The 17,698-nt window shown below is 32.7% G+C and overlaps 1 protein-coding gene across 6 annotated transcripts in view; it reads right to left on the minus strand.

Annotated features, from left to right (window-relative positions):
* Positions 1 to 1,465: 1,465 nt before the first annotated feature.
* Positions 1,466 to 17,698, minus strand: part of FBXL4 (F-box and leucine rich repeat protein 4) — a 78,569-nt gene continuing 62,336 nt past the window's right edge. For 3 of the 6 annotated variants that reach the window (XM_016151976.2, XM_036220206.1, XM_016151975.2), the window contains one exon: positions 16,124 to 16,652. In XM_016151976.2, coding sequence (XP_016007462.2) covers positions 16,489 to 16,652 — 164 coding nt within the window. In that variant the 3' untranslated portion in view covers positions 16,124 to 16,488. Of the gene's footprint in view, positions 2,793 to 16,094; positions 16,653 to 17,698 lie in introns of those variants that run through there. The other 3 variants (XM_016151974.2, XM_016151977.2, XM_016151979.2) reach the window with 2 other exon arrangements.

Below are 17,698 nucleotides of genomic sequence, written 5' to 3' on the forward strand. Positions count from 1 at the left end.
AAGCAGGTGCCTATAAGAATATTTTCTTTAAAACAGCAGTATGTGACTAGTAGGACTCTTTCATTTGCAAGGAACTGCAACTAAATCAAATGGGCTTAACAAACAAACAAACAAACAAACAAAAAAGAATTCATTGGATCATGTAACATAAAACTTCTGAAATGACTTGACCCAGGTGGACAAATAACATCAAGAGGATTGAGTCAGTTTTTCTTTATCTCCTGACAGGTGAACTCATTCTGGTGACTAGAAATACTGGCTTGATGATATAAATTAGATTTGTGTTCTGTACTGCAAAGAGCCCCAGCTTGAAGAATTCCAGTTGAGGCCCAGAATTAGTTTTATCACTCATCTTTTAAAACAATCTGCGTGTGTGTGTGTGTGTGTGTGTGTGCGTGCGTGCGCGCGTGAGATTGGTCAGTCCTGACTTCACATGGCATGGCAACCTCTAAAACCAAACAATCAGCTCCATCCAAACCATATGTCCTGAGAATCTTGGTAGGTGTGTTTCCCCAAAGAAAGTCAGGGTGGTGTGATTCAAGAAGGGCTTAAAGGTGGCTGAGTAGGCAAAAAATAAAAATAAAAAATAAAAAAAAAATTAAAAAATTAAAAAGAGAAAAACAAGTGTCTATTATAATCAATGTACTTTTCATGTAGTAATGCTTATATTTTAAATACTCCTAAGAACTAAAAACAAGGGTGCTTGGAGAGCTCTTTTTCTTTTCTATCTTGACTTAGTAACTTAAAGAAATAGGTTATATCACTATTTGAGTTGCAAAAGCAAAGATTATTAGTCTCACCCAACAGTTCCTCTATACAGGTAAGAGGCCTGTATAGAAAACTACTCTTAGAAGATTAAAAGATTTCATCTAAAAAATGTACTTATTTGAAATTCCACAACATTCTTAATGAAAAAAAATTATCTGCATAATTACATTAAATGGCTTCTGGAATACATTACCACTAATGATGCTAATAGAGTTAGTCCAGATGCAAACTATAAAAACATCCATTATCTTTTGTCCTTGAAGGAACTTCAAAAATTGCTTTTATTTTTTATCTTGTAGGAAGCCTACTAATGCTATACTCTAAATTCTTGTATGTTGTTTTGTAAACTGCTCTACAGAGCCTCAAAATCTCACAGAAGTTTCTGAAATGATTCTGAAAATATATCTCATAATTTTGTACCTTTTTCTGTGGCCAAATTTCTATGTCGATTTCTATGTCAAGATATTTAAATCTGATTTTTATTTTTCTTCCTAGCTCGTATTCAGCCTATAAATATTAGGTAGCACCATAAACGACAAAAACATTTTCTACTACTTAATAAGAAATAAATTAAGTTACCATTACTGGTAATATATAAAGTTGAAAATATGTTTCATTGTGCATTAATGTTATGTTTAACTAACAAAATTTACAAAAATCATCTGCAGTGATAAATTATTTGATTGAATATCCTAAGTCTCAAGTTCATGAAAAAGCAAAAATCCTATAAAACTGATGTTTATTAAAAAACAAAGTAGATTTTTATAAGGTAGGTAAGAGCATGGTGATAGAAAAGTCTACACATTTAAAGCTCAATGAATGATTAGGTCTCTCCAATAACATATATATAATGCAAACTTCTGCTAGCTTAAACTGTTTTGAATCCATTTAATAAAATGTCTTTATTTCCTTCTTAATAATTCACAGGTCACGAACTTTTTTAGCCTTGTTGGGAAGTATATTAGGGTTCTCCAGAAAAAACAAAATAATTAGATGTATATATATGTTTGTATATATGTCTATATATGTATACAATTTTACAAGGAATTGGCCTGTGGGATTATGGAGGTTGACAAGTACAAAATCTGCAGGGTAGGCTGACAGGCAAGAGACCCAGAAGAAGCAGTTTGAGTCCAAAGGCAGTCTGCTATAGAACCAGGAAGAGCCAATGTCGTAGATGAAGTCCGAACACAATCTGCTGGAAAATTCTCTTTTGCTTGAGGGAGGTCAAGCATTTTGTTCTAGTCAGGCTTTCAACTGACTTGATAAGGCCCACCTACATTAGGAAGGGCATTATGCTTTACTTGAAGTCCACTGATTTAAATGTTAACCTCATCCAAACACAGAATACACCCAGAATAATGTTTGACCAAATATCTGGACACTCTGTGGTGCCAAGGTGACACATAAAATTCACCATCATAAGTGCACTCCTTGTCAAGTTGGCATCCACACACAACTCCTGAAACCATATTTAATCTCCAAATAATCTCCATTATTAATCTCCAAATAAAGAAAATAAGAGGGTCATAATTCCACCTAACCTGATACAACTATTCTGCAGATAACCAAAAGCACGCTACTCCTTTCCTCAGAAGAAGATGCAAAAAGTTTTTAAATGATATTCTTCTCGATATCCATAATTTAAATACTATGATATAACGTTAACAATACTTAAATACTATAATATAAAGTCAATACATCTGATAGTACGTGATAGAGAGATAAAACAGGGAAAAGGTATTTGCTATGCAAACACACATGCAAATATATTCATAACAAAATAAGGAGGAAACACTCATGACAATCACAGTCCTTGTTTCTGTAACTGGTCATGTGGTTGTAGTAGGTATTCATGACTACCTTCTTCCATTACCCAGTCCATATTCCCTTTGCCTTTAGCAAACACTTCTGCTGGTCCTGGTTCTTCACCAGGTAAGGTGATCCAAATCTTCATTCCTGATAGTGTACTGGCACATAAGACATTTCTAGGCACCAGACGAGGCAGTGACAAGCAGGGAAGTCTAGGCCAGGGAAAAGAAAATGTCCAAATAAGTGGAGTTTAATCTTACTTTACTAAAAATGTTGTAAACATCATAAAAGAGCTGCTTTTTCCCTTTAGTTTGCAAAGTGTGTTGGGCCTATTTGTCTAAATCACCTCAGTTCTATTCCAGTCAGATATATTTTTAAGGCATAAAAACCTCTACTATTAGATATGTTGGTTTTAGAGGGCAAGTATCGGAGGATGCTGAGGAATAAATTATCGTTTTACTTTGTTTTTTTATCAAGAAGATTCTTAGTGTTCAGAGGAAATCTTGAATGCTATTACTTATTCATATACCTACCCCATATATATAGTACATGAAGGTAAGTGCTCCATTTTATGGGAATGTAAATCTGTTCTTTTCACAAACACTGAATTCATAGTTAGAGTTTCATATTTCAATTAAGTAATTAAAACTTGTTGAAATAAAATATCAACTTTAAATTGCCATAATTCAAAACCAAGTATCACACATAATTAAAAAAGAGTAGAAAAGATAGAAAAGAGTTTGCAAAAGGGATAATAAATCTGAAAGGACTAAATTAAAATGACTTTCAAAATAGATGAGAAAATAAGAAAAAATAAAATTACCCTTAAAAACATTACTTATTTTAGAAAATTTTGGTCATAATAATCTTGCCTTATACTGGAAACAGGCCAAGCTGTGTATAATCTCCCAATAAATGTGTTCGACAAATATTTACTGAATACCTAGTTTGTGCCAGGTATTATTCTAAGCCCTGGAGACATAGCAGTGAATAAAACAAAGTCTTTGTGCTTATAAAACTAAAAATTATAGAGGGGTGAACATAAATCAATACATATGTCAACTAGTCATGAGTGCTATAAACAAAAATACAGCAGAGCACAAAGGCTAGTGATTGATGGGTGGAAGGGAATATGCTGTTTTATCTTGGATAGTCAATAAGGACTTCTCTGTGTAGGCAATATTCAGAGACCTGAAGAAAGTGTGCTCTGGTGTGGTGAAGACATGGAGAAGAGTATTTCACCAGGACAGAGGTACAGAGGGTGAGGGGGTGGTTAGGGAGGAATGTACAGGTAGCCAAGATAAGAGCTTTGATTTTTATTCTGGAGGGTTTCAAGCAGAGAAATGACGTGATCCGAGCATGTTTTAAAAGGCATACTAGGCTGTGGTGTTTAGCTTGTAAGGAAACACAGAAAGAAGCAGGGAGACTGGATGTAATAGGCCAACAGTAGTTCTAATTTTGTAGTATTTCATTATGAGATAAATCTACCCTGTACGCATTTGGATAATGCTAATACTTTTACTTCAAAGGAATATTAAGATATTTTGGTTTCCACATTTCTAAAATTGATATATGAACATAACTCTACTTACAGAGGTCTAATACTCTATATGTGGTAACAAAAAACAGAAATTAAATTGATGAAGACAAACATCAAATAAAGAATGTATACATGAGAAACATGGTATTAACAACTAATTTTAAATTATCATACTAAGTATATAACATGCCAGTATGTGGTACTTTTTTTTTACTATTATTACGAAAATAATTTATAGGGTTTGTGCTGCTTAAACTAGTTTAGATACCTGGGGTGCTTGTTAAAAATGTAGTTTTCTGAATTCTAGCTAGTGTCAAAATCTCCAGGGGTTTAGGGACTAAAAATTTACATTTTAAACAACCTCCCAGATGATTCTAACAAATAATGATGTCTAAACCAGCAAATCTCAGAGTAACAAAAGAGTATTCATTTGAATATTAAGATTGAAAACAAGGATTGTATTCTTTTACTTTATCTCAAATCCATTTTTGAATAGGGTGGGATAGGAATAAAGGCACATTAAAATTAAAATTCCGTTGCTCCGCCACAATTCTAAGATAAACAATGAGTCAAACTATAATAAAAGTTGCAGAAGAATATGCTTTGTTAATCAGGTGGCAATAAAAAAGCATTAGAATGAGAGCTTTAGTGTAAAAATGACCTTAGAAAGCTTGTTGAACAACTTTCTTATTTTTCAGATGAGGAAACTGAGAATCAGAAAAGCTAAGTAACAGCCAAAAGTAGCATGGTCCAGATTATGCACTCCTCATTACTGCTGCCTCCTCTCTGTTGTTTCCATTACTACACCATCTAACATTTCTGCTAGATTATCAGATTTTCTATTTCCTACAGAATTAGGTGATAGTGGTATTTGGGAAAATCTTTTTTTCTTACATTTATTGGGATGACATTGGTTAATAAAATAGGGAAAATCTATTTTCCAAAAAGTGAAATACGAATGAAAATCTTTCTAAAAGTTCTGAGCCAAACCTATTCTGTAGGATAATACTCTAAAATCTATTATTTATTATAAAACCTAGGTTTATATTTTTTGTTTTTCAAAAATTAAGTATTTTAGACTATTCTGACAAACTTTAGCTACTTATAGTAAGCTCAAATATTTGTGGTACCTGAGATATTATTGTTCAAAACTATTTTTTCCCAATACCTTTGGCTGTGACTTATAATGGCTCCCTGTAGAAAGAGCAGTCTTGTTGCTCAGTGACTGGGCTTGGTCACATGACCTGCTTTGGCTAACAGAATGTAAACAGACCAGACGAGCACTATATCTACTTAGACACTTTTAGATCCATTTCACATTGCTGCCAGTTCTCTTGCACCATCGTCCTCGGCTGCTATAAGGGCATATCCCAGGAAGGGGCCTTCTCTTTCAGCCTGGGTCCTAGATGGAGCAGACCTGAACCTGAACTACCTCCTGGAAAACAGCCATAGCAACAAACCCGTAGTAGCCAACATGCCATGAGTGAGAAATACGTTATTCAAAACCGCTGAAATTTTTGAGGTTATTATTCAATGCAGTCTGATAAAAGCAAACACGTAAATGTTTCTGAACCTGTGCCAAAATCTGGTACCTCAGCCAGAAGGATATCAAAAGTAAAAACTCTAAGGTTCCCTAACTGAAAGGGAGATGACATTTACCAACAATACCTGTAGTAAGGGGCTAATATCCAAAATACATATAAAACTCATACAACTCAACAACAAAAAAACAAACAATCCAATTAAAAACTGGGCAGAAAACCTGAACAGACACTTCTCCCAAGAAGACATACAAATGGCCAACAGACATATGAGAAGATGCTCAACTTCTTCTATTAGGGAAATGCAAATCAAAATCACAATGAGATACTACACACACCTGTTAGAATGATTATCATCGACAAGATTAAGTAACAACAAGTGCTGGAGAGGTTGTGGGGAACATAGGACCCTCAAACCCTGCTGGTAGGAATGTAAATTGGTACAATCACTATGGAAAACAGTATGGAGGCCCCTCAAAAAATTAAGAATAGAATTACCTTATGACCTAGCAATCCCTCTTCTGGGTGTCTACCCCCGAAATTTGCAAACATTTATCCGTAAAGATATATGCACCCCGATGTTCACTGCAGCATTGTTCATGGTGGCCAAGACAGGAAAACGATCCAAGTGTTTCTCAGTAGATGAATGGATAAAGAATACATGGTACATATATGTAATGGACTATTACTCATCCATAAGACAAAATACTGCCACTTGCAAAGACATGAATGGACCTTGAGGTTATCATGCTAAGAAAAATAAGTCAGACAGAAAATGTTGAAAACCGTATGATTTCACTCATATGTGGGATATAAAAGTGAAAGCAACAAACAAGACAAACAAAAGCTCATAGACACAGTCAACGGTTTAGTTGTGTCTAGAAGGAAAGGAGGGAGGGAGTGGTAGATAAAGGTAAAGGGGGTCAAATATACGGTGATGGAAGATTTGACTTTGGGTATATACACAATGCAATATACATATGATGCATTATTGAATTGTATACTTGAAATCTATATAATTTTATTAATCAATGTCACCCCAATAAATTTATTTTTTAAAATTCTAAGGTTCTCAAGCCAAGAATCTGTTATAAAATATACCAATATCTTATCATGTGCCTGTATAAACATTAGTGATAGAATGTTTTTATGCAGTTTAGAGTTTGGTATATGACAGGTACGTATTTGAGTTATGGTCGTTTGTGTTTGGAAAATAGGTGTAATGAATCTACGTGACAATTTCATAATGTAAAATTGCACCAATGTGCAGAAAGGAAATGTCACAATTTATCTGGGGATGTAATTTCAAAGTCCATGGAAATATATGAGAATGTTTTTTAAAATTATAATCCCACAAACATAAAATGCTCTATCAATTTACATGACCAATGTCAGGTTTACATAAGCAAAAATAATTTGCTTCTCCTTGTAAGTTTTTTGAAGTTTTCCTTCTTACTATTCTTAAATCTCCTGCTAATGATTGTTAGATGTTTGGTTAGGAAAATTACTTTTAATTTTATTCTTTCAGTGTATTCATGGCAAGAAATAATTTCACAGATTTTAAAGGACAACTTGACAACAGATAACACCAACTCAGGGGGAAATCTAGCTATAGATTATTATGTCTATTTTTCAGAAGTTATAAGATCAATGTTTAGTAATTTCAACTGGCAATGGAGAGCTAGAGCTGGTTCATATCAACTCAAAAGAGCAAAGTTTGTGCATCTCCTCCTAACTCGGTATTCAGTTATTTCACATTGATAGCTTGAAATCAGTCATGGTGAGAGAATTTATATGACAAAAATTGGAAGGCACTAAAAATAAGAGCTTTTTTCTCCACCACAGAGGTGGTGGTTAAACATTTATCCATGTACACTAGGCTTAAAAATGCACCTTAACATTCAGTACTTTAATGTTGAAAACATTAAAAAAATGGCCTAATTTGATCTATGAGGAAGGATTTAAGGCTACAGAGTTAAAACTGAAGCTAGTGGCTCTTTATAAAGGTTTAGAAGGAGTGATGGCACTGAGGAACGAAGCTCGATGATGCTCCAGGAACTCTATTCTGCTCAGACTCTAGGCACTAGTAAAACTGATGCACCTAGAAAAGGAAATGAGACCCAGTATATAGATGGGAAATCAGAAGACATTCTGAAAGACAGAAGCACAACAGTCATAATAGTCAAACAGTGTTTCTCTTTTCTCGGTATATATACACATAGTCAGACACACTGCTGACACACTGTTAGAACAATGTAGGTTAGGTACACACATTTTAAGTCTTTCAATTTTTCAAATACTTCTGATTACAAGGAGTTATAAATCACTTATTTTAGGTTTTGCTGGGCAGATTTATTCTTTAGGACTTTTAAACAAAGTAAACAGGGCCTCAACACTATCAATTTTTCATTTGGGATATCTATCAGCAAAAACGTCTCAAGTAAGAAAAATGGTGGGCCAGAATTTGTGTTAGTATTAACAGTTCTCTAAGTTTTGTTGTTGTAATTGTAGTAGCAACTTATATTCTATAGATCATGTTGCAGAAATATAACTTCACTAAAAAAAGATGAACAAAATAAACATATATTTACTTGAGAGACTGAAATATGTGTGTATATATGTATATACATATATATGTGTGTGTATATATACATATATATTTGTGAACACACACGTAATAGGGTTCACAGAAAAGTATCCATTTGGAAAGAAATGATTCTTGTCATAAATCACCACCTTCATTCACAGACTCGCAAAATAGATACAGTAGTAAATTGTTATTATATCTATTTTTTAAATTATGTATTAAACATATTTAAGTCGCTGATCAAAGTTAATTTAAAATTAAATTGAAAAAAATCTACTTTTTTCTATTAGTATACAATTAATAATTAGAATAGTTTATGAACTAGCACAATAAATAAATATTAAATAAAGCAACTTGACAGTGAAATCTTATATAATATAAATATTAAAAATCATCAGATGGTGCAGGAATTCCTTTAGGCATTCCCAATGACTAGATTGTGATTCATGTTTCACAGAAAAGTAAACACAAAATTTTAAAATCTATATACAAATAAAAATTAAAGTAGAAATTACAAGCCAAAATAAAAAGTAGCTATGCTCAGAAATATTTTAAAAAATCACATCACCAAATTGTTAGTCAACTTTTTAACCTTCTTAAATAAAAAATCTTTTTGTTAGAAACTAATTGCCATGCATAATCTTTAGCATGTATGTTGTTACTGCAGTGAATACCTCCATAATATACCATAAAATGCCACTCAACGGCATTTTCCAAACTGTGCTCTGAGAAACTAAAGTTTTCAAAAAATGTTGGCAGACATTCCACCCAAAATTAGGAACTACAAACCTTAACTCAACCCACCTTCACTGTGTCCAGTATATATTAAATGTTCCGAAGTCCAGCACTAAGGAAACCTGCCTAACTCTGTTGAGTTTATTGAATCCCATGCTGATTTCACCACATAATTTTTATTTGGCAGATACGATTTTTGAAAATTGCTCTGTAGTTATTGATATGCATTCCGTAAGCCCTCCCCTGACCTCAATCTGTGCCTACCACACAGATGTCAATATTTGTTGTCAATATATATTGTTGACTAAATGGATGGATGAGTATGTCTTATCTATTGTCATTTATTCTATTGTGGCTCACCAAAAGTAGTTTGGGCATGAATAAGAACTGTGATACAATTTAGAAGCTAATTAGTAAGGAAGGAATTGGCTTCTACAAAAGGCAAATAAATATCACATTACAGAAGTAAAAGTAGAAAAATACTGCATCCAACTTTGGTTTGTTTTATGTAACAAACTGAACAAACTTTAAGTAAACAAATCTTATTTGGTGGAATTACTGAAAAAGTAAAAAGAAATAACAGTGTGAACTTAGTTTAATTGCAGACTCATGTAATTTTAGAGTTTAAAATGCTTCTCAGCTGATGTCATTTCATAGCATGAGGATGGATTGTTAGTGTTCAGCACATAGATGATAGCTCATCTTCCAGGCTTATCCTTGTCTAATTTCATAGAGGCTGTAACACAAACCTATTTACCCAAACCTTCCATTTTCTACAGCAGTGTCCTGAAATGATCAATTTTGAAAGTGAGCTAATGAGATACCCAAGCTTATCTTATTAGTCTAGTACAGAATAATACAAACAGTAAAAATCATTAGACATTGAACAGCATTGTTATACAAATAAAATTTAAAACATCTCAGTTGTTTGTACAGATTCTCATTTGTAACAGAAAGAGCTATTTCATCTTTGCTGTAATCTACTCAATTTATCTGATCATATGACTGATTTCCTTTTAAATTTTTCCTCAAAAATTTTATAGTGTACTTTACCAAATACACTAATAAAAATCCTCCCTCCTTTGAAAATGTCAATTTTGATATAATTATATTTTCTTTCAAAATTAATCAAACCATTAATAGTATTCACAGGTACAAAATTTTAAGCCAAAAATTGAGATATGTAGGCAAAATTTTAAATATTCTTTCTGCTGTGCCAAAGGAAAAATCCTGGCCTCTATCCATGTTTACAAAAAATAGATAATAAATCATGATCTCTGATTAAAATGATTTATTTTTCCCCTCTGACTTGCAGTTATTGCTGCCAATCATCACCTCATTTGTTTATTGACATTAATGTATTGCTAGAGAACTAGACTGCAAGTATAAAACGGTAGCTGTTAGAACAGTATTTTGGCAATTGCTAATATTCAGTTAAGGCTCACTGACAAAATTTTCAAAGTGGCTAAAAAAAATTCTTAAGTACCAATATTAAATGTGCTAAAAGTGGGTAAACTAGATGCAACACTGATAAATGCATGATAAATGGCTTTGAAAATGAAAATTACTGTTAGTAACAAGCATCCTTTTAATATCTTAAAATAAAAAATGAAAAGCCAAACATTCATTATTAATATACACAGTAACCAAATGTTATTTTTATTGACTCCTTGGTTAATGTTATTACACTTGCAAATATGAGTTTGTAGTCTTTAGACAATTCATGAGAAGCACCAAAAAATAAAAATACCTCTGTAAATAAATTTTATTTTATTTTTTTGCTACAAATCGGCTCAAAACTAACCACTCCAAAGGAAAGGAAGAATATTAACCTAAATGCTTCGCTACCTATTGTGTATTTTTAGGGTCATATTTCAGAGCAATTTAAATTGAGAGGACCCTGTAATTATGCTCACAGAGTCAGGGACATATCTTTATCTATTACTAGCCACTGGGAAGATAATTTATCTTATCAAAATGCTAAGATAAGTAATTATTAAAAAATTTAAGTCAGTTGACAATGCTAATAATGGGTAATTTGACTTCAAATTTTAATGGATAGCCTGCATATTCTCTCTTGTTAAGGGAACCTTTATAGACTGTTGGTGGGAATTGTAAATCGGTACAGCCATTATGGAAAATCATATGAAGGTTCTTTAAAAAATCAAACATGCTATATGATCCAGAAATCCCGCTTTGGGGTATATATCCAAAGGAAATAATATCTGGATCTCAAAGAGATATCTGCATTCCCACATTCATTTCAGCATTATTCACAATAGCCATTATAATGGAATAGTATTATTATTCAGTCTTAAAAAGAAGGAATTACTGACATTTCAACAGTATGGATGAACCTAGAAGACTTGTGCTAAGTAAACTAAACCAGACACAGAAAGACATACATTGTGTGATCTCACTACATGTGCAATCTAAAATACTCAAATTCATAGGAGCAGAAAGTATAATGGTAGAGTTACCAGAGTGGGGGAAGGGGAAATGAGAGATGTTGGTCAAAAGGTACAAAGCTTCAGTTATGCAAGATGAGTAATTTCTGGTGATCTAATGTATAATAATGTGGCTATATATTTAATGATACTTTATTGTATACTTGAAATTTGCTAAGAGGGTAGATCTTAAGTGTTGGTAACAAAAAAAAGTGGTAACTATCTGAAGAGACAGAGATGTCAATTAACTTGAATGTGGTGATTATTTCATGTTGTAAATGTATTTCAAACCCTCAAATTTTATACCTTAATATAGGCAATTCTTAATATAAATGTATAGATATACAGAATTGTCAAATATACCACAATAAAAGAAAAAAATCAAAACTCTCTTTTGTTATGGTAACAAGTTTTGTTTTCTCTAATTCAATAAAATATTGTTCTTCATTTTAAAAGGGTAAGAATGAGTTTAAACATGGTTTACAAAACGAGAAATGTGCAAACCTGGTTTTATTAACTGATTTGAAAGTATCCTAGAACAGGGGTTACAAATTCAGTCCACAAGACAAATCCAGGCTGCCACTTAAAAATGATTTTTACATTTTCTAATGGCTAAAAAAACATACAAAAACAAAATCAAAGAATATTTTTGTGATATATATGAATTACATGAAACTCAACTTTCAGTGTCCATAAGTAGAGTTTTGTTGGAACACATTCATTTATGTATTGTCTGCGGTTGTTTCCACACAACAGCGGCAGAGTTGAGTAACTGCAACAGAGACCTACCTGATGCTCTCTATTTTGCACTGCTGCTTATTAGCATATTACACACTGCAGTGATGCGGTTATAACTACCAGCATTTTGAATGCCACACATAGTCATACCACAATATTTTAAAGTTTTTTATTACCAGTGCATACCCATAATGTCAGAACAAGGGAGGAGGGGAGAGGTGTTCTGTGTTTAAGGCAAAGTGGAATATGAATTATTTTATCGAATTAGACCTCATGCAGTGATACTGTAGTTGCTCTGAAAGAATACTATACATTAAAATCACCCAATGAAGCAATCATCACAATATTCTCAATTCATAAAATGAAGTTGCCAGAGAAATTAGAAAATTTAAAACAAGGCATCTCATCGCAACAGGATTTCTTTACAAAAATAAAAAATAAAAATAAAGCTGCAGCCGAAGAAAGTTTCTGACTGGCTCATTTGTTAGCCAAGCAAAGAAAGCCTTTTTACCAATGGTGAGTTAATAAAATTGTTTTTGACTCATCAGCTGAATAAATATATATGTCCAAAGTAAACTTGCTTAACACTATTAAATTAGCCTTTTGGCAAGAACGGTTGCTGGAAAGAATTGAGAACATTGGGAACATCAATAGTCAATTAAAAAAAGAAGGCAAATGATTCTGAGTGGTTTTCCTTGGCTCTTGATGAGTCAACAGATGTTACTGATACTGCCTAGTTATTGTTTATTTGGTAAATCAATGCCAAGGCTGAAGTTTCTGAAGACTTAGTTTCTATGAATAGTCTGTGTGGAACAATTACAGGCAAGAATATTTTTGAAGTTAAGAAAACATATTCAGTACAACCTGAAGTAGAATCTGCTAAGATGTGTTACTAGTGATGGTAAAAATGTTTGTGGAGTCAAAAAAAAAAAAAAAAAGAGCTTAGTTGGTCAAATTTACAAAGCTTGTAAAAATGTAGTGTTTAAAACCTTTGGTTATTAACTGTATTATTCATTGGCAGGCACTTTGTGGACTATATTAGACTCAGTCTAGTAGTCTCAATGGTGCACTTCACTTAACCAACAGTTGTTATCTTTTGTCAGATATAGAAGCTGAATATCCAGATTTGTCCTACCACACAGCAGTTTGTTGGCTTAGCAGTTTTATCAGTAGTTTTTGAGTTCAGAGCTGATACTGAAATTTTTCTGAATAAGAACTACTCTCAACTACTATTACTGAAAACTTTAGAATTTAACTTTTGGTGCAGACTTGATAATGCTTTATAATGAATTCGACCAAAAGTTAAAACAGTGCAAAACAGTGAGAACAGTTATTCCCACGGTATGCAGGATTCACCATGATTCAGGAAAAGGATCCAGATTCAAAGACAGTTGAGAACAGCGCTTCTCACAGGGTGGCCCTCAAACCAGCAGCATCAACATCATCTGACTACTTATTGGAAATGAAAAATTCTACTGAATCAGAAGCTCTGGAGGTGGAGCAAAACAGTGTTTACCTATGAAACATACTAATGTAATTTTGATGACAACTGACATTGTTCGAGTCACAAAGTAACATCAAGCTCTTTATATACTTCCCGTACTATCGAAAGTTAAGAGAATAAGCAAGATCTCCATTCTCACACCAACTTGCAACAGATATATTTTCTGAGTTCTGAGCTAAAACTATAGATCTAAAAGCGTTTTTGGACCCTGGGACAAGGATAAAGGAAATTTCCATTTTTCAAAATCCATTCAGTTGTGCAATTGAGGAGCCTCCACCGAATCTTCAATTGGAAGTGATTAATCTGCAATGTAATAATGTGCTAAAAGGAAATTATCAAGAAAAAATCTAATATAATTCTATTAGCGCCTTCCAAGTGATAAATATGCTCAATGAAAATCCTATTCTTCTCATGATTAACATATGTATTTGGCAATACCTATTTGTATGAAAAGATTTTCAGACAAAATATGTAAAATCTTACTAGAGATCAATCTTAACGGATGACTATTTACAATTTTAATGATAGGAAATACTAACTTTGAATCTCAATTAAGTGAAATATCCTCCCAAAGAGTATTTCACTCTTCTCATTATAGAATCATACTACAAAAAATTGTTCTCAATTATTATTTTTTGAATTGTCAATAAAAAATTTTTGTGACTTTGTTTTCTCTTTATTCATATAAGTACTCACTCAATAATTTCAATTTTGCCTCGGCTAAAAAGCCTCAACTATTCACTGTCTGGCCCTTTACAGATAACGTTGGCTGACCTCTGCTCTAGAACCAGAAGCCACTCCAGACACAGCATAGGTTGAATGCTTTGCCTCTAAAGCTAGATGCCTTGAGTGTGGCTCTGCCACTAGCAGCTATGTGACTATAAGTTCTTCAATCTTTCTTTGCCTCAGTTTTCTCATCTATAAATGGGAGTAAATAATGGTATCTATTTCACAGGGCCGTTTCTGAGAATTAAGTAAGGTAGTAAGTACAAAGTACATGAAAAGGTGCCTGGCACAAAGTAAGCATTTATTCAATGTCAGCTGCTAATTTAAGATAAAAGTACTAATTTATCCTGTTGGTAGAAATCTCAAAGTATACATCTTATCCACCTAAAAGGTCCACTGAATAAAACTTTTAAAATGTTTACATACATTTGTTAGTAAGAAGAAAATCTAATGCATGAAGATAACAATGGAGGATAACCAAGCGCTTTTCCAACTGCCTCTTGCTTCTGCCGTCATATAGAGATAAAGTGAGGCATACTGCCAGGACAGTGATTCTCATTTGGATGACTTCTTATATAGAGGAGATTGTGTTAATATTTTAATATTTTAAATGTCATAATATTGTATTCTTTGTATTCTATAAAAGAATAAACACAGTAATAATTTATAACATTTATATTTTTTAAAATTGACATTTGGCTTAAATCAATAACATGTTTTCATTCAATGAATGTTTACTAAGTGCCTATTATTTGCTATATATATAAATTTGTTAACTTAAAAACTTTTAGGGAACAACACTTCACATATGTAGTCATGAGAGAACCCTCAAAAATTTTCTGAAGATATATATTAACCATGCCAATTTTTTAACCAAATGTGCTTTTTCTTAAATGACTATAATCTTATTACAAGAAATTCTAGAGTAACACTGTTCAATATAACCAATAGCCTCGAGTGACTGCTGAACACAGAATGTGGCTAGTACAATTGAGAAATAAAATTTTTAATTACATTTAAGTTAACTAAAATTAAATAAAAAAGCCACACATGGCTAGTGGCTGCCATACTGGACAGCAGAGTTCTACAGGATCATTCTAGGACATGCAGATGTTGGAATTTAACATTTATTTTCTTATGTGGGAAAATAAATTTTATTACAGTATACACTTAATATTAATTTGCTACTTGAAACAGCCTGGCCTTTTCATGCCATAAAATATTTTCTGTTTACTTTCTTAGCAGGGAAATAAATCAATTTGCTATTTAACGAAATAATTTGTTTGTTTCTTCCTCCACTATAAGTGATTTCTAGTTATTTAAGGTTCTGGGGCACAGAAAAAAAAATTTATAAATAAAATCCACATATGATGCAGAAGTCTTAAACCATTCCCTCTGGCAAATTTTTAAGGCATCTGCTTAACAGTTGGAAAGCTATTTTGTTTAGAGGTTTACCTCTTGTTCTTGGTTATGCCCATGTTTTTTAAACTGGTATTATGTAGTAGTAAAACAGATCAATATATAAGAAGAAAAGTGGAAAAACTAAAAATTTTCAAGCTGAAGAGTTACTATATCAGCTTAAAAAATAATTTTAACAGATGAAAAAATAAGACTCTCCAACTAATTGACAATTTTTTACATACCAAACAAAATACTGTCCAGGTCATAAGGCTTATTAATAAAGCATCCTTACATGGAGGTGTAAACAATTAATTTTATTTTTTTCATAAATATCATGATAATTTATTGCTCAAAGTATTCCTTTAAAAATAAGTTAAAATGTTTCCACATTACTCTTTGATTCAACATGTAATTATTGACTAAAGAATAATATCACTGATTAACATAAGGTAAAAATAATATGAGCCACTCACATATTCTCGAAAAAAAGTGCTTGCAATATTTTGTGAAAACATTTGTTTACATTTTTACTTGATTGAGAGTACAATTTCATATTGGTCTTTAAAATCTACAAATGTCTTAATGAGACATTCCCACCATTATAAAAACTACACAAAACAAAATCAAAACCTACTCTAAAATAAAACCCTATAAAAGCACATTAATTTTATTATAGAACATACATAAAGTCACTGAGTAAAGCTCTTTTTTATGAACACTTTTGGAAAGCTCACATTGAGTTCCAGCACAGCTCTATTATCAATCTGTGAACAGAAGGACACATCAAGCAAGGAAAGATCTTTACAAGATTCCAGGAGTTTTCTCAAGGATGCCGGACTTACCATTCTTGTTCCTGTTTAAAAAAACAAAGCCACATAAAACACTTTAAATATAACATTTATATAATGTTCTGATAAAGACTCTTTATTATTTGTTTAAAATAACAAAATAAATTGTCTTTTAAAACTTAAAAACAACAAAAGACTTCAGATTGAAATAGTCCTGTAAAAAATTACAAACTGAATTTTCTCAATATGGCATCTTTGTCAATACTTTACCCACTATCTTCATTCCTTCCCCCTACCTCTTCTAATCAGCTTCTCCAGACTTTCCTGTGTCTGTTACCCCAGTTCGAAACTGTTTGCACAGCTCATTTTCTTTAACCCATGGGGTAAAATTAGGCAGCAATGTTCACAATGATTCAACCTCTAACTCTACCCAATTCAGCACTGAGCAACTGCCCTGTAGAAACTTCTGTTTCAGGCACTGGAGATGCATAAGACATACCTGCCATAAGCAGCTTGACTAGAGTTGAAAGCAAATAATTACAACACAATTTGATAAATTTTACAGTAAGCAGCTGGTATAAACTGATGTTACTGGAAGACAAATGATGGATTATGAGTACCATTTAGCCCGTGTTAAATCTGAACTGATTATGGGATATTTAGATGGAAGCTAAATTATCACTAGGATCTAAGTGATGTTGTAAAACATACCTTACTTTATAACTTTTCTAGGGAGAAAAAAAAAATCAATTGTATTACATATACACTCTACTGAGATGGAGATTAAAGTTTCTGAAATGTTAACCTATACCTTTTTCTCTGAAAACTTTCTACTCCCCTCCCTGCCATGGGCTCCAGAAGTTCTAACTACACTGCTACTCTGGCTGTGACTGGCCCCATGCCTAACCAATACGAAGTCCTCTGAAAATTTAGAATTGGAATTCAGTTAAGCCTTCAGTGTCCATAGATCCTTTGAAGATGGAAAACTGAGGTGAGTCTGTTATATTTGGCTATGTGGACCAAGAGAGGCAGAGATGGCCAGCATGGCAAGAAAAGAACAAAGCAAAACCAAAAGGAGAAGCGGACATGATCTACAACATGATTCAACTAT

This window comes from Rousettus aegyptiacus, unplaced genomic scaffold, assembly GCF_014176215.1.
Source record: "Rousettus aegyptiacus isolate mRouAeg1 unplaced genomic scaffold, mRouAeg1.p scaffold_m13_p_1, whole genome shotgun sequence".
Taxonomy (NCBI): Eukaryota; Metazoa; Chordata; class Mammalia; order Chiroptera; family Pteropodidae; genus Rousettus; species Rousettus aegyptiacus.